This window comes from Salmo salar, chromosome ssa12 (assembly GCF_905237065.1).
Source record: "Salmo salar chromosome ssa12, Ssal_v3.1, whole genome shotgun sequence".
Taxonomy (NCBI): Eukaryota; Metazoa; Chordata; class Actinopteri; order Salmoniformes; family Salmonidae; genus Salmo; species Salmo salar.
This window is the reverse complement of record NC_059453.1, coordinates 55,120,913-55,146,763: the sequence shown is the minus strand read 5'-3', so window position 1 is coordinate 55,146,763 and position 25,851 is coordinate 55,120,913. Positions and strand designations below refer to the sequence as shown.

The 25,851-nt window shown below is 42.7% G+C and overlaps 1 protein-coding gene across 2 annotated transcripts in view; it reads left to right on the top strand.

Moving 5' to 3' along the window:
- The window catches only part of LOC106565096 (phosphatidylinositol 4-phosphate 3-kinase C2 domain-containing subunit beta-like), a 73,736-nt gene that overhangs the window by 8,986 nt on the left and 38,899 nt on the right, over positions 1 to 25,851 (top strand). For both annotated transcript variants that reach the window (XR_006758021.1, XM_014131802.2), the window contains exons 2-11: positions 10,962 to 11,904; positions 12,196 to 12,296; positions 12,720 to 12,880; positions 13,730 to 13,850; positions 16,307 to 16,418; positions 16,552 to 16,631; positions 17,172 to 17,235; positions 17,467 to 17,613; positions 17,827 to 17,860; positions 23,838 to 24,033. Coding sequence is in view for 1 of the 2 variants with exons in the window: in XM_014131802.2 (XP_013987277.1) it covers positions 11,056 to 11,904; positions 12,196 to 12,296; positions 12,720 to 12,880; positions 13,730 to 13,850; positions 16,307 to 16,418; positions 16,552 to 16,631; positions 17,172 to 17,235; positions 17,467 to 17,613; positions 17,827 to 17,860; positions 23,838 to 24,033 (1,865 nt within the window). In the remaining variant the exon portion in view is untranslated. The remainder of the gene's footprint in view (positions 1 to 10,961; positions 11,905 to 12,195; positions 12,297 to 12,719; positions 12,881 to 13,729; positions 13,851 to 16,306; positions 16,419 to 16,551; positions 16,632 to 17,171; positions 17,236 to 17,466; positions 17,614 to 17,826; positions 17,861 to 23,837; positions 24,034 to 25,851) is intronic.

Sequence of the window (25,851 nt, the reverse complement as noted above, 5' to 3'; positions counted from 1 at the left end):
TATGACGGCTGCGTGGTCCCATGCTGTTTATATTTCTTACAAATGTTTGTACAGATGAACGAGGTACCTTTCAGGCATTTGGAAATTGCTCCCGTGGATGAACCAGACTTGTGGAGGTCTACAATTCTTTTTCTGAGGTCTTGGCTGATTTCTTTTGATTTTCCCATGATGTCAAGCAAAGAGGCACTGAATTTGAATGTAGGCCTTGAAATGCATCCACAGGTACACCTCCAATTGACTTAAAATTATGTCAATTAGCCTATCAGAAGCTTCTAAAGCCATGACATAATTTTCTGGAATTTACCAAGCTGTTTAAGGCACAGTCAATTTAGTGTATGTAAACTTCTGACCCACTGGAATTGTGAATTATAAGTGAAATAATCTGTCTGTAAACAATTGTTGGAAAACTTACTTGTGTCATGCACAAGGTTTGTTAACAAGAGATTTGTGGAGTGGTTGAAAAATAATATATAATGACTTAATAAATAATAAATAAGTGTATGTAAACTTCTGACTTCAACTGTATATAATATTTTATATATATATATTATGGCACATGAGGCACCGATCGGAGTCACATCTATCTCAGCAGACTAATCCATTGCCGAGGCCGCGGGGATGGCACACCAGTAGTACATTTACCGTTAATTCCCATAATTTCTAATCTACAATGTTTGTTTGGTTACGGTAATTTCCATTAATGCTTTCAATATATTATTATTATGACAGTCTTCTACCATTCTCATTGTCAGAGTGGACACGTTGTTTGTGCATCGCACAACTTAGGCTACACTTGTGAGGAGCAATTTCTTGTTTATTTCAGTCCATTTAGGAGTTTTCCATTTATTCATTGTCGTTTGTAGAGCTCCTGTCAATGTTGAGTAAGGACGCGCACCTGATTATACATAGAAGTAGGCCTAGGCTACCTGGCCTGCACGCAAACGTAGCCTATTTTAAAAATCTTTCCAGCTCTCTCCCTTTCGATAACCACTCAGCATAAAAGGGGGGAAAAAATGTCATGTTCTGATCTGGTGGAAATGCCATTAAAATAGGTCGACGTGATTACTTCTTATCCCTTGCGCAAATAGCCTACAGCTATGTCTGGCCGGAGCTCACTGGAGCAGGAAACTCTGAGGGCCCAGAATATTTTATACAATGTTGCAAGTTCCTTGTAGACAGGGCATGCATAGCCAATTTTGATTTATATGATATTTATTTTTATTAGGATATTTTCTACCTGCAGGCTGCAATGTTTTTATTTGTTGGCTTTATGTAGGCTATTTTTACATAATTTGCAATGGCAATAGAAGTTACTTTTAGAATTATGATTAACCACATGATAATGATTTTGAGATACAAATATTGTAAATTAAATGAAACTGTTGCACGAAAATGTGCTTATAAAAATCATAATTCGCATGCATATCGGTAGAAATGGTCATTTTCACTCCAAATAGAAAAGGTTACAGACCCCTAGTGTAGCCTATTAGAAGCGTATCAACAGGAGCGTAACAGCATAATCTGTGAGGGCCCGTAGCAGCGGGAGGAAGAGGGTCAGGAACTGTTATTTTTTTCTGGATAGGTTATCTTGATCTATGGCTCCCTTGAGTCATTTGCGTGTCTTAATTATTTAATCACAGTGTGCTTAAAGCATCAGACAAGCTCAGTAGCCTACATATAGTTGATTTTATTAAAATACATAGGGTGTGTCTATATAGGGAAAAATACACGTTTTAAAATTTCGACCAATCAATTGGTCGAAAGAAAGACGACTAGGTTAACCAATATTTTTTGTTGTGGTTGGGGACAGCCCTAAGCTATTTACAAGGTCAGTTCCGATACCATATTTAAAATGTGCAGGGATACTGGAGTGATAGAGGTAGATATGTTCAGTGTATTCAAAAAGTATTCAGACCACTTGACTTTTTCAACAACAAAAAATTACGTTACAGCCTTTTTCTAAAATGGATTAAATACTTTTTTTCTCTGATCAATCTACACACAATACCCCATAATTACAAAGTGAAAACATGTTTTTTGAAATGTTAGTAAATGTATAAACAATTAAAAACAGAAATACCTTATTTACATAAGTATTCAGACCCTTTGCTATGAGATTCGAAATTGAGCTCAGGTGCATGCTGTTTCCTTTTGTCATCCTTGAGATGTTTCTACAACTTGACTAGATTTCACCTGTGGTAAATTCAATTGATTGGACATGATTTGGAAAGGCACACACCTGCCTATATAAGGTCCCACAGTTGACAGTGCATGTAAGTGCATAAACCAAGCCATGAAGTCAAAGGAATTGTCAGAGACAGGATTGTGTAGAGGCACAGATCTGGAGAAGGGTACCAAACCACCGAGACTCTTCCTAAAGCTGGCCAAACTGAGAAATCGGGGGAGAAGGGCCTTGGTCAAGGTGACCAACAACCCAATAGTCACTCTGACAGAGCTCCAGAGCGCCAGAGTTCCTCTGTGGAATAGGGAGAACCTTCCAGAAGGACAACCATCTCTGCAGCAGTCCACCAATCAGGCCTTTGTTGTAGAGTGGCCAGACAGAAGCTACTCCTCAGTAAAAGGCGCACGACAGCCCTCTTTGAGTTTGCCGAAAGGCACCTAAAGAACTCAGACCATGAGAAACAAGATTTCACTGGTCTGATGAATTCAGGATTGAACTCTTTGGCCTGAATGCCAAGCATCATGTCTGGAGGAAACCTGGCACCACCCCTACGGTGAAGCATGGTGGTGGCAGCATCATGGGGGGGGTTCAGTTTCAGAGACTGGGAGACTAGTCAGGATCGAGGGAAAGATTAATGGGGCAAAGTACAGAGAGATCCTTGATGAAAACCTGCTCCAGAGCGCTCAGGACCTCAGACTGGGGCAAAGCTTCACCTTCGAACAGGACAACAGCCCTAAGCATACAGCCAAGACAACTTAGGAGTGGCTTCGGGACAAGTCTCTAAATGACCTTGAGTGGCCCAGCCAGAGCCCGGACTTGAAACCGATCAAACATCTCTGGAGAGACCTGAAAATAGCTTTGCGGCTACGCTCCCCATCCAACCTGACAGAGCTTGAGAGGATCTGCAGAGAAAAATGGGAGAAACTCCCCAAATACAGGTGTGCCAAGCTTGTAGCATCATACCCAAGAAGACTCGAGGATGTGATCACTGCCAAAGGTGCTTCAACTAAGTACTGAGTAAAGGGTCTGAATACGTATGTAAATGGAATATTTCAGTTTTTTTTATTTTGAATACATTTGCAAACATTTCTAAAAACCTGTTTTTGCTTTGTCATCATGGGGTATTGTGTGTAGATTGATGAGGGGAAAAACTATTTAAAACATTTTAGAATAAGGCTGTAACGTAACAAAATGTGTAAAAAGTAAAGGGGTCTGAATAGTTTCCTAATGCACTGTTTAGGGTTAAGGCATCAGGATATATGATAAACAGAGTAGCAGCAGCGTAAATTATTGTCTGTGAGTGTGTGTATGAGCGCGTGTGTGTAGAATCAGTATAAATGTATGTGGGTGTTATTGTATGTTGGAGAGTCAGTGTGCGTGATTGTGTAGAGAGTGCAAAAAGCTATTTAGCAGTCTTGTGGCTTGGGGATAGAAGCTGTTCAGCCTGTTGGTGTCAGACTTGATGCATTGGTACTGCTTGCAGCGAGAACAGCCTATGGCTTTGGTGGCTAGAGTCTTTAACCTCTCTGGGCCAGTGGGACGTTTGCGTCCCACCCTAGTCAACAGCCAGTGGAATCACGTGGCGCGAAATACAAATACCTCAAAAATGCTATAACTTCAATTTCTCAACCATATGACTATTTTACACCATTTGAAAGATAAGACTCTCGTTAATCCAACCACCTTGTCCGATTTCAAAAAGGCTTTACAGCGAAAGCAAAACATTAGATTATGTCAGGAGAGTACCCTGCCAAAAATAATCACATAGCCATTTTCAAAGCAAGCATATATGTCACAAAAACCAAAACCACAGCTAAATGCAGCACTAACCTTTGATGATCTTCATCAGATGACACTCCTAGGACATTATGTTATACAATACATGCATGTTTTGTTCAATCAAATTCATATGTATATCAAAAAACAGATTTTTACATTAGCATGTGATGTTCAGAACTAGCATACCCACCGAAAACTTCCGGTGAATTTACTAAATTACTCATGATAAACGTTGATAAAATACATAACAATTATTTTAAGAATTATAGATACAGAACTCCTTTATGCAAACGCTATGTCAGATTTTAAAATAGCTTTTCGGCGAAAGCACATTTTGCAATATTCTGAGTACATAGCTCGGCCATCACAGGCTAGCTAATTTGACACCCACCAAGTTTGGGACAACCTAAACTCAGAATTACTATTACAAAAATTGGATTACCTTTGCTGTTCTTCGTCAGAATGCACTCCCAGGACTTCTACTTCAACAACAAATGTTGTTTTGGTTCCAAATAATCCATAGTTATATCTAAATACCTCTGTTTTGTTCGTGCGTTCAGGTCACTGTCCGAAGGGTAACGCGCAAGCGCATTTCGTGACAAATAATTTCAAAATATTCCATTACCGTACTTAGAAGCATGTCAAACGCTGTTTAAAATCAATTTTTATGCTATTTTTCTCGCAAAATAGCGATAATATTCCAACCGGACAACGTTGTATTCATTCAAAGACTGAAAGAAAAAAATGGAGAAGTCTCGTGAACGCACATCTCAGTCTCACTGTCCCCAGGCAGGCCACTTACAAACTCTGCTGCTGTACTTTGCCCAGAGACAGGAGACACGTCATTCCGCTTTCTGAACGCTTTAAGAGAGCCAATGGAAGCCTTAGAAAGTGTCACGTAACAGCACAGATGCTGTAATGTTGATAGAGATGCAACAGAAGGACAACAAATTGTCAGACAGGGCACTTCCTAATGGAATCTTCTCAGGTTTTGGCCTGCCATATGAGTTATGTTATACTCACAGACACCATTAAAGCAGTTTTAGAAACTTTAGAGTGTTGTCTATCCAAATTATATCCATATTCTCGTTTCTGGGCAAGAGTAGTAACCAGTTTAAATCGGTTACGTTTTTTTATCCGGCCTTGAAAATACTGCCCCCTAGCCCCAACAGGTTTTAACAAGAGAAGAGAGGTTTGTAGGGAAGAGAGCTGTCATATGTACCTTCACAAAGTGTTTGAATCCGTGTGAGAGGGGGAAAGAAAGTGGTGTATAGAGTTAGAGCAACAGTAACCTATTAAAAAGATCTCTGTAGCAATAAGGTTTGTGCAGTAGGCTATAGGCCCAATTAGGGCTGTGGCGGTCACAAAATTTTGTCAGCCAATGATTGTCAAGCAAATAACGGTCGGTCTCACGGTAATTGACCATTAATTAACTTAAACACATTTAGCATCTCCTGGTTTCCACACATAGCCCACACGCCACTGATGCAGACCTTTGGAACATTTACATTTTAAAAAGTCTAATAAATCCATGTATTGTAGTCTACACCTTCACAATAAATCCATTATTTATTATAGACGGGTCTAATGAAGCATGTTATGAAGAAAATGTAGTCTTTTTCAGAAGAACAGAATAGCATACTCTGTGTTGTCCTTATGTTAGGTCCTGATCTGGCTATGCCAAATGGCTGTGTAGTTCAGTGTTTAGTTCATTTAGCAGACAAGATTCGCTTAAAATTCCGTGGCATTATTTTATAGTATGAAGAATACAATTGAACAAAGCTGAATAAAATAGAAAGCTTATTTTCTCCAAACGATTTGAGGGAGTGTGCACATTCGGATATTCTGTGTTGAGCGGTTAACAAAGAAATAGGTACTCCTATATGGTTAATTTAGAGTTATTAATGTAACTTTAATTGTTCTACAAACGTTGGGCTATATGTTTTGATTTTACTGTATTGTAAGGCTGCATGATGCGACTCTAATGATGATTTGAAAAAAGTCACCTGAAAGGCATGAGCGCTGCTTTGTTTTTTGCGCAGGCTGTACACACTTTATGTCACTCATTCACAATTTGACAAGCAGAATTTAACGGCGGCATCCCCTTTGTGCGGCCGTTAAGCAATGTCCCCCCAAAATCCATGCCTTTTGTGGCCGTTGTGGCTTCTCCCTGAGTGCTACGCCCTCCATCACGTGATCGGGTCTTTCTCACAGGCTACAAGTGAAGACACACATCAGGGACACAACTGTGCGCCTCCTTATCCAATTCCAAGGTGCATATTGAAGATATTGGAAGAACTGTCCACATTTACTTTTTGTCAGCAAACAATAAACAGTAGCCCTAATGCACAGCAAAAGCACTAGCCTACTTCAATCTACTATCCCCCATAGTACAAAGGTTGACCTATTCTGTGCGAGAAATAAATATTCCAAACATAGTCTGGGACAGTTGTGGGATGCGATAGATCCCAAATGAATACAACCACTAGCATCAAACATTTCTTTTTATGTATGCAATGCGGCTGACGCAATAGATCAGAACATTTAGCTTAAAATGTTGACAAACTATTAGGCTATTTATTCACATTATAAGCACAGCAATGGACAGGCTATATGCGCAAATGTTCCGTTAGTGGAAAACACCATTATCAAAAGTGACCGCAAATGTAATTATGCATGTAATGCTTTTATTATAAAGGTGCATTTTTATGGTGAAAATGATCTTCCCCAAACTTGAAACTCACGCGCTGCTTATGTATGCCAGTTAGCCTCTACACCCCTTGTAATGTGCTTAATTCTCTGAAGGTTTTTGGCCATTTTAGTTGTGATACAAACCTTATTAAAACATATAGGCTCATGGGTTATGCTACTGTACATGAATAGTGTGACTATGATTCTAAAAAGTCGTAAAAAAAGGCATTGTTTCTTAAGCTGGGCATCGTTCACAAATGATAGGCTAATATTGTCACCCATCAGACTATTCTTAATTTAATATTGTCTTTACATATACTAAATAATATGTGTGAAATTTGTTTTGATGTAGAATGGACCATTATCATGCACCTTTATCGAAACAGGGTCAGCCGGAAAAAACACATTTCATCTATGCACTTAAATAGCGAATGGAGGACGCCTTTCCCATGGTTCATTTTTATGCCAGCCAGCTAGGCCATACTCCTGTTGTAAAGATAAGCAATGTGCTTAATATTAGGAAAGTTGATAAATAAATATAGTAGGCCTAGCCTATAGAAAGCTGATCCTTCTATTTTTAGTAGAGGCCATCACTCTTTTTTCTTGCGCAACTGCATAGCCTATTGAAATGTTGCGCAACAAGAGCTCATGGGCTCTCATGAATTGTTTGATTTGATTTTCGAATACAAACTTGAGTTCTAGGATTACACTGGTAATAGGTCATCATTTGTTGTGTTACTTGTGAGGCACAGCTAAGTGAGCATAAATTGAAGTCTCAGCGAAGGGAGAGCATCAGAGGGTCTGCCTCACTGTCTGACAGTCCCTCACCTCTCCCCCCTATGCTAAGACTGACTAAGAAGGGGACAGAGTCTTCGAGCTGATGGTGAAACTCGAGTCACACCTCATTATTTCTGCCTCATGCACAAATTCATGTTGTTGCTTCTAATGACCAGAGAAAGTGAAATGTTCCTTGATATAAAAAAACACACAGCGCTAATAATAACGCCAGCCTATCGATACACTTTGCTACGCTTTCATTTAAGCCGCAGTGCTGTTTGCAGCACGAGCGGGGAACTGCATTTCATGTTCACAATGCAGCTCTTTTCTGTATTCATTGACAGTCTCTTCAGTCATGGTTTTAAACGTTTTGAAATCACAGTATCAACGAGAAAGCTGTAGACACGATGATCTAAACAATCCAATTGACTAGCGGTAGCCTATAGGTGCACTTGATTTTCTCTCGGGGCACGTCGGGTAGGCGGAGTTTGTATCTTCAGACGCATGACATGGTTAAAAATGGGAACACTTCGCCTACCCGGCATGCAGGGCAGCTGAATCAAGTGCCCCTACCGTCAACATTATTGTTTTCTTTTTTTAATAGAAGTGTTTCACAATCGACCGTTTGGTGAGCACTGGGTTAGAGAATGCGGACCCATCTTCTCTTCCTCACACAGTCTGCAGAGCACTTCCTCAGGTTTTTGTTGTGTGCTGTGGGACATGTGCGCTTGCATGCATGCTGTGTGTGTATGTGTGCGTGTGCGTGTGTGTGTGTGAGGCCATATTATGGGTTAAACATGCCCGTGGGTTAAACATGTCCATGGGAGGTCAGGAATCTGGTCTGTGATACTGCTGAGCTGCAGTCTCCTGTCTGAACCAGCCACGTCTGTTTCACTAAACATTAGTACCTATTCACAGTTTGTTAACCATGTGTCAATTGTTACATGCGACTTGTCCTGTATAAGACCTTTTGTTCTATAAATAGTGGTTAATAAGCAGTTTATGCAGTCCTCCAAATAACGAAAAAGTGAGGAAAAGGGGGGAATCAGCTAGTTATGGGGGAAACAGTGATACAGTTACATATCTAGGGCCGTTTCATTTTTTCCCAAATTCCGTTTTCACCGTTTTTCTCCAGGTTTCAGATTTTTCCCAGTTTTTCTTTTTCTTTTTATCACACTTTTTTAATTGGATGTTTTAAGTCCACAACAATGCTTAAACCACAACAGGAGACCACTTTTGAGGTCTGGGAAAAATCTATGCATTTTTTGGGGGGTGTGTAAATACCATTTTAATTCAAGTGCACACCATCAAGAGACAAACAAATAGTCGCCCCATTGTAGGGGACCAAAAGTATTAGGACAAATTCACTTGTGTATTAAAGTAGTAAAAAGTTTGGTCCCATATTCATAGCACGCAATAACTACATCAAGCTTGTGACTCTACAAATTTGTTGGATGCATTTGCTGTTTGTTTTGATTGTGTTTCAGATTATTTTGTAGAAAATGTATCATAAATAATGTGTCATTTTGGAGTGAGAAAGTTAGACATACAAATATTGTACCCCAAAGACATGCTAACCTCTCACCATTACAATAATAGGGGAGGTTAGCATTTTTTGGGGTACAATATTTGTGCGTCTAACTTTCTCACTCATCATTGTCACGATTCATTCAGGATTATCCGTAATCATGGTAGCATTCACATTAATGTAGAAGTGTCTTTAGACACATTCTATTCTTATTTACAATGAAGTGACTTAAACAAATCACCGCTGGATTGATGCAAATAATCATATCATTCTGCCAGCTTGACGTACTCTACTTTGTTATTAACATTTAATTGAGAAGGTTTTTGGGGAGGCCTTTCCATCTAGCAGAAGACAGTGGTCATTAGCATCATCGCTAACGGCTACACAAAGTGGTAGACAAACATGCACATGCAGACAGAGGCACTCCCGCGCCGATGCCTCTTCAGAAAGTTGAAGGAAAATACAAATCACTAATGCATATTGTTCACGCCTTATCATAATTAACACCTTTTCTAATAAATTCAATACATTTTTGAATATTGCCGAATTCCGTTTCAATGTCTGGATTGCGTGATTCCAGCCACGTTCTACGCATCGCGGATTTGATTGGTCCCTGTATATCGCAATATTATTTTGGACGATATTATATAGAAACTTTGACTCCCAAATATCGATTTGTAATAAAAAAACATGTTTTGCTAAGTAGCGTTAGCTAGCCCTAGTCGGCTCTACCTACACCAAAATGCCGATATTTTTCATCCTATAGCTTGTTCACCAACTTCTTTTTAAGTAGTGAGCCAACTTGTTTTCAACACTTTTATTTCCATGACTGATCATAACAGGGGTGAAAGTAAGCCATTCCGGTACGGCGTCCCGGCAAAATAAATACTGGGGGTACGCCGTACCGGTAAAACGCGAGCCTATCACAATTAGTACAACATGCCCAAGAAACTATAGGTTGTTACACTATTATTTAACATTACTGCATGTCAGCCACATTAACATTTTGCAATTGACTGGAAACCGGGTGGTATTCGCTCCAAATTGCATTGTGGTTTGAGGAGAACACTTACGTTTTATCAAGGCGGGGATGTGTGGCTGAGATGCTCGCGGAGATGAGTGGCCGAAACCAAGGCACGCTTGGACGCATCAATTCAGGCTACAAATGTAGGCCTAATGACAATGGCAGAATGTCATTACAATACACGTAGGTGTTTTGTAACAGATGTCTCTTTCCATTCATCAAATTGCAAGTGTACAAAACAGAACCGGCTCAATTTGTCGTGGACTCTATAAGGTGTCGAAAGTGTTCCACAGGGATGCTGGCACATGTTGACTCCAATGCTTCCCACAGTTGTGTCAAGTTGGCTGGATGTCCTTTTGGTGGTGGACCATTCTTGATACACACGGGAAACTGTTGAGCATGAAAAACCCAGCAGCATTCCAGTTCTTGACACACTCAAACCGGTGTGCCTGGCACCTACTACCATACCCCGGTCAAAGGCCCTTCAATATTTTGTCTTGTCCATTCACCCTCTGAATGTCTCAATTGTCTCAAAGCTTAAATCCTTCTTTAACCTGTCTCCTCCCCTTCATCTACACTGATTTTGAAGTGGATTTAACAAGTGACATCAATAAGGGATCATAGCTTTCACCTGGATTCACCTGGTCAGTCTGTCATGGAAAGAGCAGGTGTTCATAATGTTTTGTACACTTAGTGTATAGTGAGCAATATGTTTGGAACATCAAATTACAATAAAATCATAGTATCGAATCCCAATACATATAGAATCGTAAGAATCACAATACATATCGTATTGTGAGGTCACTGGCTATTCCCAGCCCAAGAATCAGCTGTGCTTTTGTAGAATACACCTGAAACTGAGAGCACTTGGCATCTGTGGTCTGAATGTCAGAACCGAAATGCATCCCTCTGTCTCACTTTGACTTTACTTCCTCTTTTTTTGACTCTTTCTGATTACCTCTCTCTCTCTCGCTCCACAGAGCGTATTCTGAGGCCCATGTCTCTTCTCTGGAAGCCCTAGCACCAGTGTCCCTCTCCTCCTCTTCTGTTGGTGGTAGCTTCCCTTGTAGGACCATGTCGGCAGCACAGACTCAGAAGGACGGTGAAGGCCCGTGGGGACTGGATTCCCTGGGCCTTAGCCAGAGAGAGTTGGTAATGGCTGAAGCTCTACAGATGGAGTATGATGCCCTGTCAAGACTTAAACAGGACAAGGGGGGGGACAGCCAGGGGACCAGCAGCCAGGGGATTGGGAAGTTACCTACGCTACCCCCTAGGGAGGGCCAGAGCCAGATCGATCGCCCCCTCCCACCCTGCCCCAGCCCTCTTCCTCCAGGAGAGAGTTTGCTAAGAGGGCTGTCTGGTTCGGACCCATTCCTCAACCACCTCCAGCCTGGGGGGTCCCACTCCCCACGGCCCTCCCCATCCAGGGCCACTCCTCCTCTGGGAAGCTACAGCAAAGAGCCCCTCTATATCCTGGAGAGTTCAGGGAAGGGGGACTACCTGAACTCCAGCTATGGGCACTCAGGGTCTAGCTATGGTTCTCCTCTGACTCTGCTTAAAGGCTTCCCCCCTCCTCCGGATGACCCTCCTCCTGCTGTACCCCCAAGGACCCCTCTACCCCCCTCCACTGAGCCCTTCCTGCCTCCCCGACGCACTGTGGCGCCCCGGGATGTCAACCTGTTCACCCCTGAGGTAGACCAGCCCAAACTGTCATCAGGGGAGATGCTCAACTACGAGAGCCTCAACGACGCCCTCTCCAAGCTCAATGGGGATTGGCTGGCGCCAAGGGGTAGGCGGGCCAACGGGGATCAATCAGGGAAGCCGGTGGCTCGGAGTAAGACTCTCCCCCCTCAGGTGCCCCCCCGCACTTACGTACCTATCCAAAAGAGCAACAAGAACCAGCGCAGAGTGTCGGCCGACCCGGTAACTACTCCCCCTATGACAGGCTCACGACAGATTCATTACGTCACTTTGCATGACATAGCATTAATTCACATCTAGTGTTACCTCACACCCTCACTCCGTGTTTCCATAGTCAAACCTAGACACAAATAAATGATCCTTGAAAGGTCTAGGCTTGTCTCCAGCTTACTCCGGTCAAGTCAGTCTATTCCAACGCAGTCCAGTCCAGCTGTGTTCTGTTCCGTGACTCTGAATGCTCTGTTACAGTCAGTTCTGTGACTGATCGTTCCTGTGTCTGTGTGTGATTGGCAGGTGTCTCTGGGCCCCAGGCTTAATGGTTTTGGCTATGAGCTCTTCCAGGTGTCAGAGGAAAGAGATGAGGAGGTGGCCGCCTTCTGTCACATGCTCGACGTGTAAGTGTACGGCCCAAACCCAAATCAACCCCCAAGCCAAACGCCCTATGCACTTGTGGAGATCTGAGAGGATTTGATTGGTATGAACCATATGGTGAAACTTCCACCTAGCCTACAGAGGGCAAGATGGAGCTATTACCATATTGTTCACACCTGTCAGATCCTCTCAAATATCTACAAGTGCATTGGGCGTAGGGTTTAGGGGTTGATTTGTGATTGGACCCAAATTGACCCTCTCGCCCTCAGTCAGGCTGTTTAGAACCATTCCTGTGCTGTGGTTTTGTTGTGGTTGTATTGTGGTCAGGCTGACTATAAGCAGTTATAACCATAACTGTGTGTTGTGGTTCTGTTCTGGTTAATTCACAGTCAGCTATTTATTAATTTTTAATAACCATCCCTGTGTGGTGGTTGTGTTGTTTACAGGTTGCGGTCGGCGTATCCAAGCAGCGACCGCTCTAAGAACTCTGGGTTTGTGTGGTCGCCTTCAGTGGGGCCTGAAGAGTTGCAACAGGGGTTAGGGGTCAGCGTCAAAGTTACGGTCATCAGCGACCACGTCAGAGAACCACTCACCTTCACCTGTGATGGTAAGATGCACATACTCTCTCTCACTTCATCAGCACAGAGATCACTCACCCCTATTTTCATACACACATCCTCAGTGAATGTCATGTCTGCTTCACTCAGTCCTGTCCAGGCCACTGTGGTTTTCCAATGTGAATGTTTTGGCCATGATCGGGGATAAGGGAAAGCATGTGGTTGGAGTTCCCTTAATGGAATTACACTGACCGGATCCCAGCCAACCAACTGTCTAATCTGGCCTCATTCTTCGGTCTGGGAGAAAGAGGGGGAGATTTAAGGGAAGGGGAAGGAGAGACCGCTTTGGAAACATCACTGTTCATGCTATGAAGGTCTCCTCTCTTTCTGCCCATCTTTATCTCTATCTGTTTCTCTCTCTACTTCACCCTGTCTCCCTTAGTGTGTGTGAGACTATGTGCTGTGGGTACAGTAAGGTCAGCTCATGACTCATGATGGCGGAAGAGAGTATGTTTGCTCTCACTCAGAGAGATCGAACTGGCCAAGTAAACAGAGTCAGAGTGGTTGTTTCCCTCTTATTCATTCTGTAAGATAATTTGAGATAAACTACAGCAATCAACAACACAGCAGTCAGTCAGTCTGAATCATTTCTTCCAGTACATCTGTCCCTGTGACTCTTCCTGTCAATAGAATAGTTGGGTCTGACTCAGTCCAGAGAGGTTGAATCAAAGAACCCACACACCCACCCACACACACCCACACATCCACTTCTCTCTCTCTCTCTCCCCGTCTCTTTATTGCTTTACTCTTCCATCTACCCTCTCTCTCTCTATCTTCCTCTGTTTTTGCTACTGTCATGTACTGTAATTTACGTTTTGTTCCCCACATCTCTCTCTAAGGGTCATCTACGGTAGACTTGTTGATCTACCAGACGTTGTGTTATGCTAATGAAGACCTGGACCACATCGATGTCGACCACTACCTGCTCAAAGTCTGCGGTCAAGCTGAGTTCCTAGAGAAGTAAGGAGCACTTCTCTCGTCCCTTTCTCTCCTCAACTTCTTCTCCCTCTCTCTGTATCTCCACTCCTCTCGCCCATCTGTCGGCAATATGTGTGAATACTGGAAGAGGCGGCTGGGATTTGGCTTTTGAGTGTTTTTAAAGGGATACTTCGGGATTTTGGCAATGAGGCCCATTTATCAACTTCCCCAGAGTCTGATGAAGTTGTGGATACCAATTTTATTAGCATTGGCTCCATGAAACTACCTCTAACTTCCTTCATACTGGACACAGAGACGTAGAAGTGGTGTCCACGAGTTCATCTGTCTGTGGGGAAGTAGATAAAGGGCCTCATTGCCAATATCCCGACGTATCCCTTTAATTTCCTTCACTGCTGAATGAGCTCCACACATACACATGCCCTGTCAGTCCACACTCCATTGGCACCATTACACTATGCTGCTTCCCCTCTTTCTCTCCTCCCACGCCTTCCCTCTCTTTCCCTTCTTCCCTGCCCATCCCCCTCTCTTTCCGGGCTCCACGCCCACCCCATTGTGGATGGGTGCCAGGGGGCAGTCTGCCCACTCTCTGCCCAGTAGAGCTCACCCTGGCTGGGCTGCGGCAGCGATGGTGCCCCCCTGTCCCCCACTCCTCCATGGAACAGGCCAAGCACAGGGTGGAATGAGTAGAAGAGAGCCAACTAATCATAACACATCACCAGCCATGTTAGTTGGGCCCAGAGGGTGGGACTGGGAGGTAGAGAGCACATGTACACACACACACACACACACACACACACACACACACACACACACACACACACACACACACACACACACACACACACACACACACACACACATACACATGCATGTGAATACACAAACAGCTGTTCTATAAGACTGAGAGCCAGAGCAATTCCCCTCAGATAAACTGAGGAGAGCCTTGCCTTGGAAAAATCGCATAGACCTTGGCTATACACTCATACTCTCAGCCATATGTGTTTGTGTGTGTACTGTATGCATGTCTCAACCTTGTGTTTTTGTATGTGTGTGTGTTTTTAGTTTTACTATCCTTGTGGGGACCAGACGTCCTCACAAGGTTAGTAAAACAAAGGAAAATTGTGGGGACATTTTGCCGGTCCCCACAAGGAAAAAGGCTATTTTAGGCTTAGGGGTTAGGTTTAGGGTTAGGGTTACAATTAGGGGTTAGGTTTAGGGTTGGGGTTAGTATTTAAGGTTAGGATTTAAGGTTAGGGTTAATGGTTAGGAGTTAGAGAAAATATGATTTTGAATGTGAATCAATTGTTTGGTCCCCACAAGGATAGTAAAACGTGTGTGTGTGTGTGTGTGTGTTTGTGTGTGTGTGTGTGTGTGTGTGTGTGTGTGTGTGTGTGTGTGTGTGTGTGTGTGTGTGTGTGTGTGTGTGTGTGTGTGTGTGTGTGTGTGTGTGTGTGTGTGTGTGTGTGTGTGTGTGTGTGTGTGTGTGTGTGTGTGTGTGTGTGTGTGTGGCCCAGGCTATAAGAATGCGTTTAGGCTTTATCGAGAAAGGGCAGTGAGTTGGGGGTAAACTGAGAGAGAGCTGGAGTGTGTGTGTGGTTTGTGGTTCAGATATACACACTCATATAACTGAAGGCCTCAATTATGGCCGTTTTTTAACAAGCTCTGCTGATGTCTGAGGGCCGACCTAAACCTCAGGGGATTTCCCCAGTAAAAACTGACTATTCTATACACACACACACACACACACACACACAGTTGTGGGCCAACATGACCTTTCATCCCCGAACCACATGCACCCTGACACACACACACACACACTCCCTCCCACTCTTCTCTAAAGTCTTCCTCTAGAGAGAAACAGCCAGCTAGTGTTTAAATGGGTTTTACAGTAAGCTCCATTCCGGTCCAGTGAATCTGAGCATATGTGTGTGTGTGTGTGTGTGTGTGTGTGTGTGTGTGTGTGTGTGTGTGTGTGTGTGTGCACCATGTTTTGTGAGTCTGTGCACATGTGTGTTTTATCTCCAGCTCAGAGCAGCTGCACATATGTGTGTATGTCTGTCTTTCCATTTGTTTTAATTTTTTTATTTTTGTGTGGACATGGCTGAGCAGCAGCAGGAAGTGGGTTTTCCCCTGATAACCTGCAGCTGGTAAAATAGGTTAGGACTTCCTCTGTGTGCTGAGGTCATGTTTTGTTACACAGCTTTGTCAATCCCAGGGCTTGACAGTAGCAGAGACGGAAGAGGAAACGAGACAGCCCACGCCTTCCTTTCTTTCTGTTTCAATGGAAATGAACTAATTAGACTGGACCCAGCAGCTTTCGCATCGGTATCTATGGGAGAGCCACCCCCTTAAGTAGACAGGAACTGCGATTATTTTATTTTTTTAATTGGTAAATGGCCTGAGTGAACTACCTTAATTCATCCATCATCTTTGACAGTAGCAGGGTTTATGCTATCTCTCTCTCTCTCTCCCCTCAGTTCCCAGACGTTGGCAGAGTTGGAGTATATCCAGCTGTGTCTGAAGTTTGACTGGGACATCCGTCTCTTCCTCACCAAGAGAGGCTCTGTCAACACAGAACTGGGCCGCACGGTGTGCACACCCATGCCCACACACACAACACACACACACACACGGCACACAACACGCATGCACACGACACACACACACACACACAGACAATCGTACGCACACACTCATCGTGTCGTTATGTTGTGATTGACAGGAGGATGATGATGACACGCCCTCTACGATGAACCACGGCATTCTGCTGCAGGAACGTCCAATCAGACAGACCGTTACTAGGTGAGGGGGAGGGGCCTAGATCTCTCACACCACGAATTACATTAGAAAGCAGTTAAAGGCCTTAAGCTGGGACTTTCATACCCTTGATGGTAGCTAGTTTCCATCCAATTGGTGACAGATTTTCATGCGAATATTCTAAAATTCGCATAAAAACAATATGCGCATTTTCCCACCAGAAATGTGTTTCCATCAAATTGACTTGTTGCGGATTAAAGGCTGTGCGTAATGATGCAATGCACATCAAAACAACTTTTCATGGGAGGACCACACATGTCATAGTGTGACTCCAAGCATTCGTCGATGTGATGGTTATTTTATCAATATTTGCCGAAAAGGGGTTTCCACCGCCATTTGTTGCATAATAAATGTTTTACCGACTCAAAAAGATCCCACCTCGTCTAGCGTATTTTGTTTTGTCGACATTTGGAAAGTTTACAGATAAATTTGAAGGTTTCCAAATTCTGACATGGACTTTCCTCTCATACAAAGGTTGGATAGAAACCTGGTTAGTGTTGTTGATATTGACTTGTGTTTGAACAGAGAGGCTTTGACTTTGCTCCTGGATACCTTTCACAACGAGGCTGAGTCCTTTCTACTATCAGAGGTAACCTACTACACACGCGCACACAAACACGCATACGCATGCAGACACACACACAAATGCACATGCACGTACACACACACACACTGTCACACACACACACACACACACACACACACACACACACACACACACACACACACACACAAACGAAAGCAAACATGTTTGGCTCTTTTATTTTGAAAATGTATGTGTGAGGTTAAAATCGCTCCGTTCTCCCTCTCCCCTCTGAAGGTGGAGCTTGTGTTGCATGTGGAACGGTTGGTCCAATCAGTGAAGGCTCTCTGCAGCTCGCTGGCTGCCGTAGAAACGCCTGACATCACTTCCGCCCTCAACCAGCTCCCAGCATGCCCCTGTCGTCTGCAGCCTAGAGTCCAGAAGGTAAACACACACACACTGCCACATTTCAGATAGAAATCACCTTTAGACACAGCTCTAATTTAACCTTTTAGACACAGAGAGTTAAAAAACAAAACTGAGCTTAGATCAGGCATAAATTCATTACCCATACAGTATTCTGTACTCCTGTAACTCCAGAACCAAGGTTAGTCAATTTGTTGAATGCGTTCTGTAACTGTGTGTGTCTCTTCACAGGATCCGTCACTGCTGGCCATCAAAGAGAACAGAGGTAGGTTCCTCATGTCTTACTGTGCTACAACACAGAATAACACACAGACAGATACTGTAGTGTAGGGGATGATAGACAGGACAGACGGAGGGGAAGAGGAAGGAGAAAGAAGACAGAGAGAGGATGGGAAAGAGAAGAGGAAGTAAGGACAGGGAGGAAAGAAGGAGATGAAATGATACTGTAGATGGGAGAAAGATGACAGATGGAGAGGAGGATCGCCGGGTTATAGGGTCATGGAATGATAGACAGGTCTGTACAGTAGTGTGACAGAATTAAAGGGATAGTTCACCCAAATTATAAAATGACACATTGGTTTCCTTACTGTGTAAGCAGTTTATGGACAATGTATGACTGCAATCCATGCTTCGGTTTAGTTTCCTTGGCACTGTTTGCGCATGCTAATGTTTTAAGTCATGGGACCGATATTAGCATTTCTCATGATGCTCGAAAAATGCTGATATCGATTCTTTGACTTGAATGGGTGCAGCAGGTAGCCTAGTGGTTAGAGTGTTGGGCCAGCAACCAAAGGTTGCTAGATCAAATCCCCGAGCTGACAAGGTAAAAATCTGTCGTTCTGCCCCTGAACATGGCAGTTAACCCACTGTTCCTAGGCTGTCATTGTAAATAAGAATTTGATCTTAACTCACTTGCCTGGTTTAATATACAGTTGAAGTTTACATACACCTTAACCAAATACATTTAAACTCAGTTTTTCACAATTCCTGACATTTAATCCTAGTAAAAATTCCCTGTTTTAGGTCAGTTAAGATGACCAGTTTATTTTAAGAATGTGAAATGTCAGAATAATAGTAGAGAGAATTATTTATTTCAGCTTTTATTTCTTTCATCACATTCCCAGTGGGTCAGAAGTTTACATACACTCAATTATTATTTGGTAGCATTGCCTTTAAATTGTTTAACTTGGATCAAATGTTTCAGGTAGCCTTCCACAAGCTTCCCACAATAAGTTGGGTGAATTTTGGCCCATTCCTCCTGACAGAGCTGGTGTAACTGAGTCAGGTATATAAGCCTCCTTGCTCGCACACACTTTTTCAGTTCTGCCCACAAATGTTCTATAGGATTGAGGTCAGGGCTTTGTGATGGCCACTCCAATACCTTGACTTTGTTGTCCTTAACCTCTCTAGGACATATGGGACGGTAGCGTCCCACCTCACCAACAGCCAGTGAAATAGCAGGGCGCCAAATTCAAAACAACAAAAATCTCATAATTCAAATTTCTCACACATACAAGTATTATACACCATTTTAAAGATAATCTTTTCGTTAATGCGAAAGCATTGCATTAGATTATGTTAGGACAGCACCTAGACAAGAAAAACCACACAGCCATTTTCCAAGCAAGGAGAGGCATCACAAAAACCAGAAATACAGCTAAAATGAATCACTAACCTTTGATGATCTTCATCAGCTTGCACTCATAGGACTTCATGTTACACAATACATGTATGTTTTGCTTGATAAAGTTCATATTTACAGTGCCTTGCGAAAGTATTCGGCCCCCTTGAACTTTTCGACCTTTTGCCACATTTCAGGCTTCAAACATAAAGATATAAAACTGTATTTTTTTGTGAAGAATCAACAACAAGTGGGACAATCATGAAGTGGAACGAAATTTATTGGATATTTCAAACTTTTTTAACAAATAAAAAACAGAAAAATTGGGCGTGCAAAATTATTCAGCCCCCTTAAGTTAATACTTTGTAGCGCCACCTTTTGCTGCGATTACAGCTGTAAGTCGCTTGGGGTATGTCTCTTTCAGTTTTGCACATCGAGAGACTGAAATTTTTGCCCATTCCTCCTTGCAAAACAGCTCGAGCTCAGTGAGATTGGATGGAGAGTGTTTGTGAACAGCAGTTTTCAGTTCTTTCCACAGATTCTCATCTGGACTTTGACTTGGCCATTCTAACACCTGGATATGTTTATTTGTGAACCATTCCATTGTAGATTTTGCTTTATGTTTTGGATCATTGTCTTGTTGGAAGACAAATCTCCGTCCCAGTCTCAGGTCTTTTGCAGACTCCATCAGGTTTTCTTCCAGAATGGTCCTGTATTTGGCTCCATCCATCTTCCCATCAATTTTAACCATCTTCCCTGCCCCTGCTGAAGAAAAGCAGGCCCAAACCATGATGCTGTCACCACCATGTTTGACAGTGGGGATGGTCGGTTCAGGGTGATGAGCTGTGTTGCTTTTACGCCAAACATAACGTTTTGCATTGTTGCCAAAAAGTTCAATTTTGGTTTCATCTGACCAGAGCACCTTCTTCCACATGTTTGGTGTGTCTCCCAGGTGGCTAGTGGCAAACTTTAAATGACACTTTTTATGGATATCTTTAAGAAATGGCTTTCTTCTTGCCACTCTTCCATAAAGGCCAGATTTGTGCAGTATACGACTGATTGTTGTCCTATGGACAGAGTCTCCCACCTCAGCTGTAGATCTCTGCAGTTCATCCAGAGTGATCATGGGCCTCTTGGCTGCATCTCTGATCAGTCTTCTCCTTGTATGAGCTGAAAGTTTAGAGGGACGGCCGGGTCTTCGTAGATTTGCAGTGGTCTGATACTCCTTCCATTTCAATATTATCGCTTGCACAGTGCTCCTTGGGATGTTTAAAGCTTGGGAAATCTTTTTGTATCCAAATCCGGCTTTAAACTTCTCCACAACAGTATCTCGGACCTGCCTGGTGTGTTCCTTGTTCTTCATGATGCTCTCTGCGCTTTAAACGGACCTCTGAGACTATCACAGAGCAGGTGCATTTATACGGAGACTTGATGACACACAGGTGGATTCTATTTATCATCATTAGTCATTTAGGTCAACATTGGATCATTCAGAGATCCTCACTGAACTTCTGGAGAGAGTTTGCTGCACTGAAAGTAAAGGGGCTGAATAATTTTGCACGGCCAATTTTTCATTTTTTTATTTGTTAAAAAAGTTTGAAATATCCAATAAATTTCGTTCCACTTCATAATTGTGTCCCACTTGTTGTTGATTCTTCACAAAAAAATACAGTTTTATATCTCTATGTTTGAAGCCTGAAATGTGGCAAAAGGTCGAAAAGTTCAAGGGGGCCGAAAACTTTCGCAAGGCACTGTATATCCAAAAACCCCATTTTACATTGGCGTGTAATGTTCAGAAATGTTTTGCCTACAAAACTTCCTGTGAATGAGCACATCAATTTACAGAAATACTCGTCATAAACTTTGACAAAAGATACAAGTGTTATGCACAGAATTATAGATAAACTTCTCCTTAATGCAACCGCTGTGTCAGATTTCAAAAAAGCTTTTCGTCGAAAGCAAACTTTGCAATAATCTGAGTACAGCGCTCAGATATCAAAACAAGCCATACAGATACCCGCCATTTTGGAGTCAACAGAAGTCACAAATAACATTATAAATATTCACTTAACTTTGATGATCTTCATCAGAATGCACTCCCAGGAATCCCAGTTCCACTATAAATGTTCGTTTTGTTGGAAAAAGTTCATATTTATGTCCAAATACCTCCATTTTGTTTGCCCGTTTAGTCCAGCACTCCAAATTCACTAAGCGCGTGAGTTTAGTCCAGACGAAAAGTGAAAATAGTTTCATTACAGTTCGTATAGAATCAATCTTTAGGATGTTTTTATCATAAATCTGCAATAATATTCCAACCGGACAATTCCATTGTCTTTAGAATTGAAAGGAAAGGCAGCTCGCTCTCACGGCCGCACGCATGTTTGAGCTCGTGACAATTTTCCAGACACACGACTGAATCACCTCTTATTCTCTTCCCATTCACAGTAGAAGCCTGAAACAAGGTTCTAAAGACTGTTGACATCTAGTGGAAGCCTTAGGAAGTGCAAAATGACCCCACAGACACTGTGTATTAGATAGGGAATCACTTGAAAAACTACAAACCTCAGATTTCCCCACTTCCTGGTTGGATTTTTCTCAGGTTTTTGCCTGCCATATGAGTTCTGTTATACTCACAGACATCATTCAAACAGTTTTAGAAACTTTAGAGTGTTTTCTATCCAAATCTACTAATTATATGCATATTGTAGCTTTTGTGTCTGAGTAGCAGGCATTTTACTTTGGGCATGTTTTTCATCCAAGCTACTCAATACTGCCCCCCTTTCCTCAAAAAGTTAAGCCATTTTGCCACAAATTTGGAAGTATGCTTGGGGTCATTGTCCATTTGCGACCAAGCTTTAACTTCCTGACTGATGTCTTGAAATGTTGCTTCAATATATCCACATAAGTTTCCTCCCTCATGATGCCATCTATTTTATGAAGTGCACCAGTCCCTCCTGCAGCAAAGCACCCCCACAACATGATGCTGCCACCCCCGTGCTTCACGGTTGGGATGGTGTTCTTCGGCTTGCAAGCTTCCCCCTTTTTCCTCCAAACATAACAATGGTCATTATGGCCAAACAGTTCTATTTTTGTTTCGTCAGACCAGAGGATATTTCTCCAAAGTACAAAGTACATATCCTAACTGACTTGCCAAAACTATAGTTTGTTAATAAGAAATTTGTGGAGTGGTTGAAAAACTATTTTTAATGATTCCAACCTAAGTGTATGTAAACTTCCGACTTCAACTGTATATATATATTTTTTAAATGGGATTTGTGCCACGAATGCTAAAACGATAGCATGTGGAAACAGTGCCAGGGAAACTAAACCAAAGCATGGATTGCTCTCATACCTTGTCCATACACTGATTATAGGGTAAGGAAACCAATATGTCTTTTTGTAATTTGGGTGAACCATCCATGTAAGATCATACCTTAAGCTCTCCCAACAGCTTGAGATGTCTCCACTCACGTCACCGAATTAAGTACGTTGTGAAGCGGGCGGTCAAGTGTGTTTGCGTGGCATAGGAACCTGGTTTGAGCCATTGTACGGACAGTGTACCCAGATGGGGAAGAAGCTACACTGCTAAGCAGGCACACTGGTCTGTCACAGTAGCCCTACCTCATGTCAGAGCGGAAGTGTCCTTGACTCGCTGTGACGTACGACACGGATGTCCCTCTTTACCGATTTCTCTGGCTGGGTCCCAAATGGCACCCCATTTCCTTTATATTGCACTACTTCTGACCAGGGCCCATTGTGCTCTGTTCAAAGGTAATGCACTATACAGGGAATAGGGTGCCATTTGAGACAAATCCCCTACCTCCCCCAGCTATACTCCGACAAACAGGAAGGATGGCTAATTTCATACAGGATACACAGATACACTAACCACCTCCTCCATCCATCTGCATCTCTATCCGTCTGTCTGCCCTCATAAAGAAAGTGGCAATATTTCCGAAAGGTTGGATGTTGTTTTCCCTATAGGGCTGAGCTGCTCCGCTGGATGTATGGAGAGACATATGTAAAGAGTGGGGCCCATGCAACTGAGCTGTGTTGACATGTCTGTATCCCAAATATCATCCTATTCCCTACACAGTGCACTACCTTTGACCAGGGCCCGTATTCCCTACACAGTGGACTACTTTTGACTAGGGTCCATATTCTCTACATAGTGCACTACATTGGACCAGAGCCCTATGAATGATTGAACTAATGTTTGACTCTCCTCTGGTAGTGTACAAACACAAGGCTATTAAGAGGTCAAATACACACTGTATGAGAGGTCATAGGATTAGTGTAGGAGTAAAGAGCTCTCAAGGATTAGCAGTAGGGTGATACCATGGCGATAAACTCTAAGAGCATGGACTTGGTGTTGTGTATTACTCTGACTCTACTCTACTTAGATAACGAGTAATACTGACAGACAGCTGTTGTGAATCAGGAGAGATCTTTAAAACATGCTATGTTCTGCACACAGATTGTTACTAACATTTATTATTTAAGGTTTTACTTTTAAAGCTTGTGTTAAGTGGTTGTTTAGCCCTCTTTAATGGAATGCATTTAGAGAGCGTCTGCTAAATGAAGGCTTTGTGAATCTAAATGGTTTACTTCCCCCTTGTAGAGAAAGTGGTGGAGAAGCTGACGGCAGCCATTTTGGATCTGGTGGAGCTGTACTGTAGCACGTTCAATGCTAACTTCCACACCACGGTGCAGAGCAACCGGCACACAGCACCCACACAGGAAGCAGGCCTGGTCACCAACGTCCTGTCTTTCAGCGTCTACGCTGCTCATCGCATCCCCATCACATGGGCTGCCAGGTAAAACACATACTGTACACTCAGGCACGCACATACGCACGTAACCAGTAGTGTAAAGTACTAAAAATACTTTAAAGTACTACTTAAGTAGTTTTTGGGGGCATCTGTACTTTACTTTGCTATTTATATTTTTGACTACTTTTACTTCAATACATTCCCAAAAGTACTCATTACATTTTGAATGCTTAGCAGGACAGGAAATTGGTCCAATTCACGCACTTATCAAGAGAACATCCCTGGTCATACCTACTGTCTCTGTTCTGGCGGACTCAGTAAACACACATGCTTCATTTGGAAATTATGTCTGAGTGTTGGAGTGTGCCCCTAGCTGTCCGTAAATAAAAAATAAAATTGTGTCATCTCGTTTGCTTAATATAAGGAATTTGAAATTATTTATACTTTTACTTTTGATATTTAAGTATATTTTAGCAATTGAAAAAAAAAAAAACATTTACTTTTAATATTTAAGCATATTTAAATACTTTTAGACTTTTACTCAAGTAGTATTTTACTCTGTGACTTTCACTTTTACTTGAGTCATTTTCTATTAAGGTATCTTTACTTTTACTCAAGTATTACAATTGGGGGCCAGCTGTTCAGGCTGGATTTCCCCAGTATAATCCAAGAGGATTACATGGTGTTATGGAGCATAGCAGCATACATAGAGAACCCTGAGAAACAGCCTCATCTGCCACCCCCCCAAAAAAACTATTCATTCCCTTTTTCCTCCCCTCCCTTTACCCTTCTCCCCATTTTCACTTCCCTTTACTTCCCTATCCTCTCTTCCCTCCCCTACCACGTTTCCCCTCCTTTTCCCATGCCATCGCTCCCTCTATATTGGCCTGTGTATTCAGCTCAGCCCAAACCCTCCCCCTGAATCTCCATTCATATGTCTTCTCTCAGTAACTGCGCTTTCCTCTCCCCTCTTCTCCCCTGGCACAACTCCATAACCAGGGCCAGATGCACTGCCACCTCACTATTCCCATACATTCTATCCAATGTATTCTATACACTTGCCCTACCATTCCCCCACCTTCACCCTACAGCCGTATTGCCTCTACCACTGTCTCTGCACTTTCCCCTGTCCCCACTGCTGTGTATTGGAATGGCCCTGCCACTCCCTCACCCCCTTCCAATCACGTGAATGGTCCACTGCTCCACCCCCACTCCCCTCGCCGAACCCCAGTTTGCTGTCTCCTTTGTCTCCCCTGAAACTGTTGCTGGCACGTGATTGGTTCTTGACAAAGGGTGATTGACAGCCTGGGAACCCTGCCTGACCTCTGACCCAAGGGGTGGGGCCGAGCCCTAAGTGGTTGCTAGGCACTTGTCCGGCGGTGGTGGTGGTGGTGGTGGTGGTGTGTGTGTGTGTGTGTGTGTGTGTGTGTGTGTGTGTGTGTGTGTGTGTGTGTGTGTGTGTGTGTTAGAAAGACACTAAAGGTGTGTGCAGGAAAAATGTATCATTGATACCAAAAGTATCTGATAATCTCCCACACGAGGTTGATATCATCTGCAGTGATAAGGTTTTCAGATAGGGATTTAACTAGCAATAGCACTCTATTTCACTGTAAGACAAATAACATGGTAGCATTATTACCCAATGTTATTACCCTTTAATTACTATTCAGTCTGATGGGTAATTCATTGATATAAGTACATCTAAATAATAATATGTCTAATACATCTCAACTTTAGTTTAGAGTTCATAGCTTAAACGGTGAAAGGTTCAAACACTTTTCTTTCTTTTGTTTACCATTGAAATGCATTGGTATCCATAGCAATGGCTCCGTTTGGGCTGCTCAATGATGAGACATGAGAGAG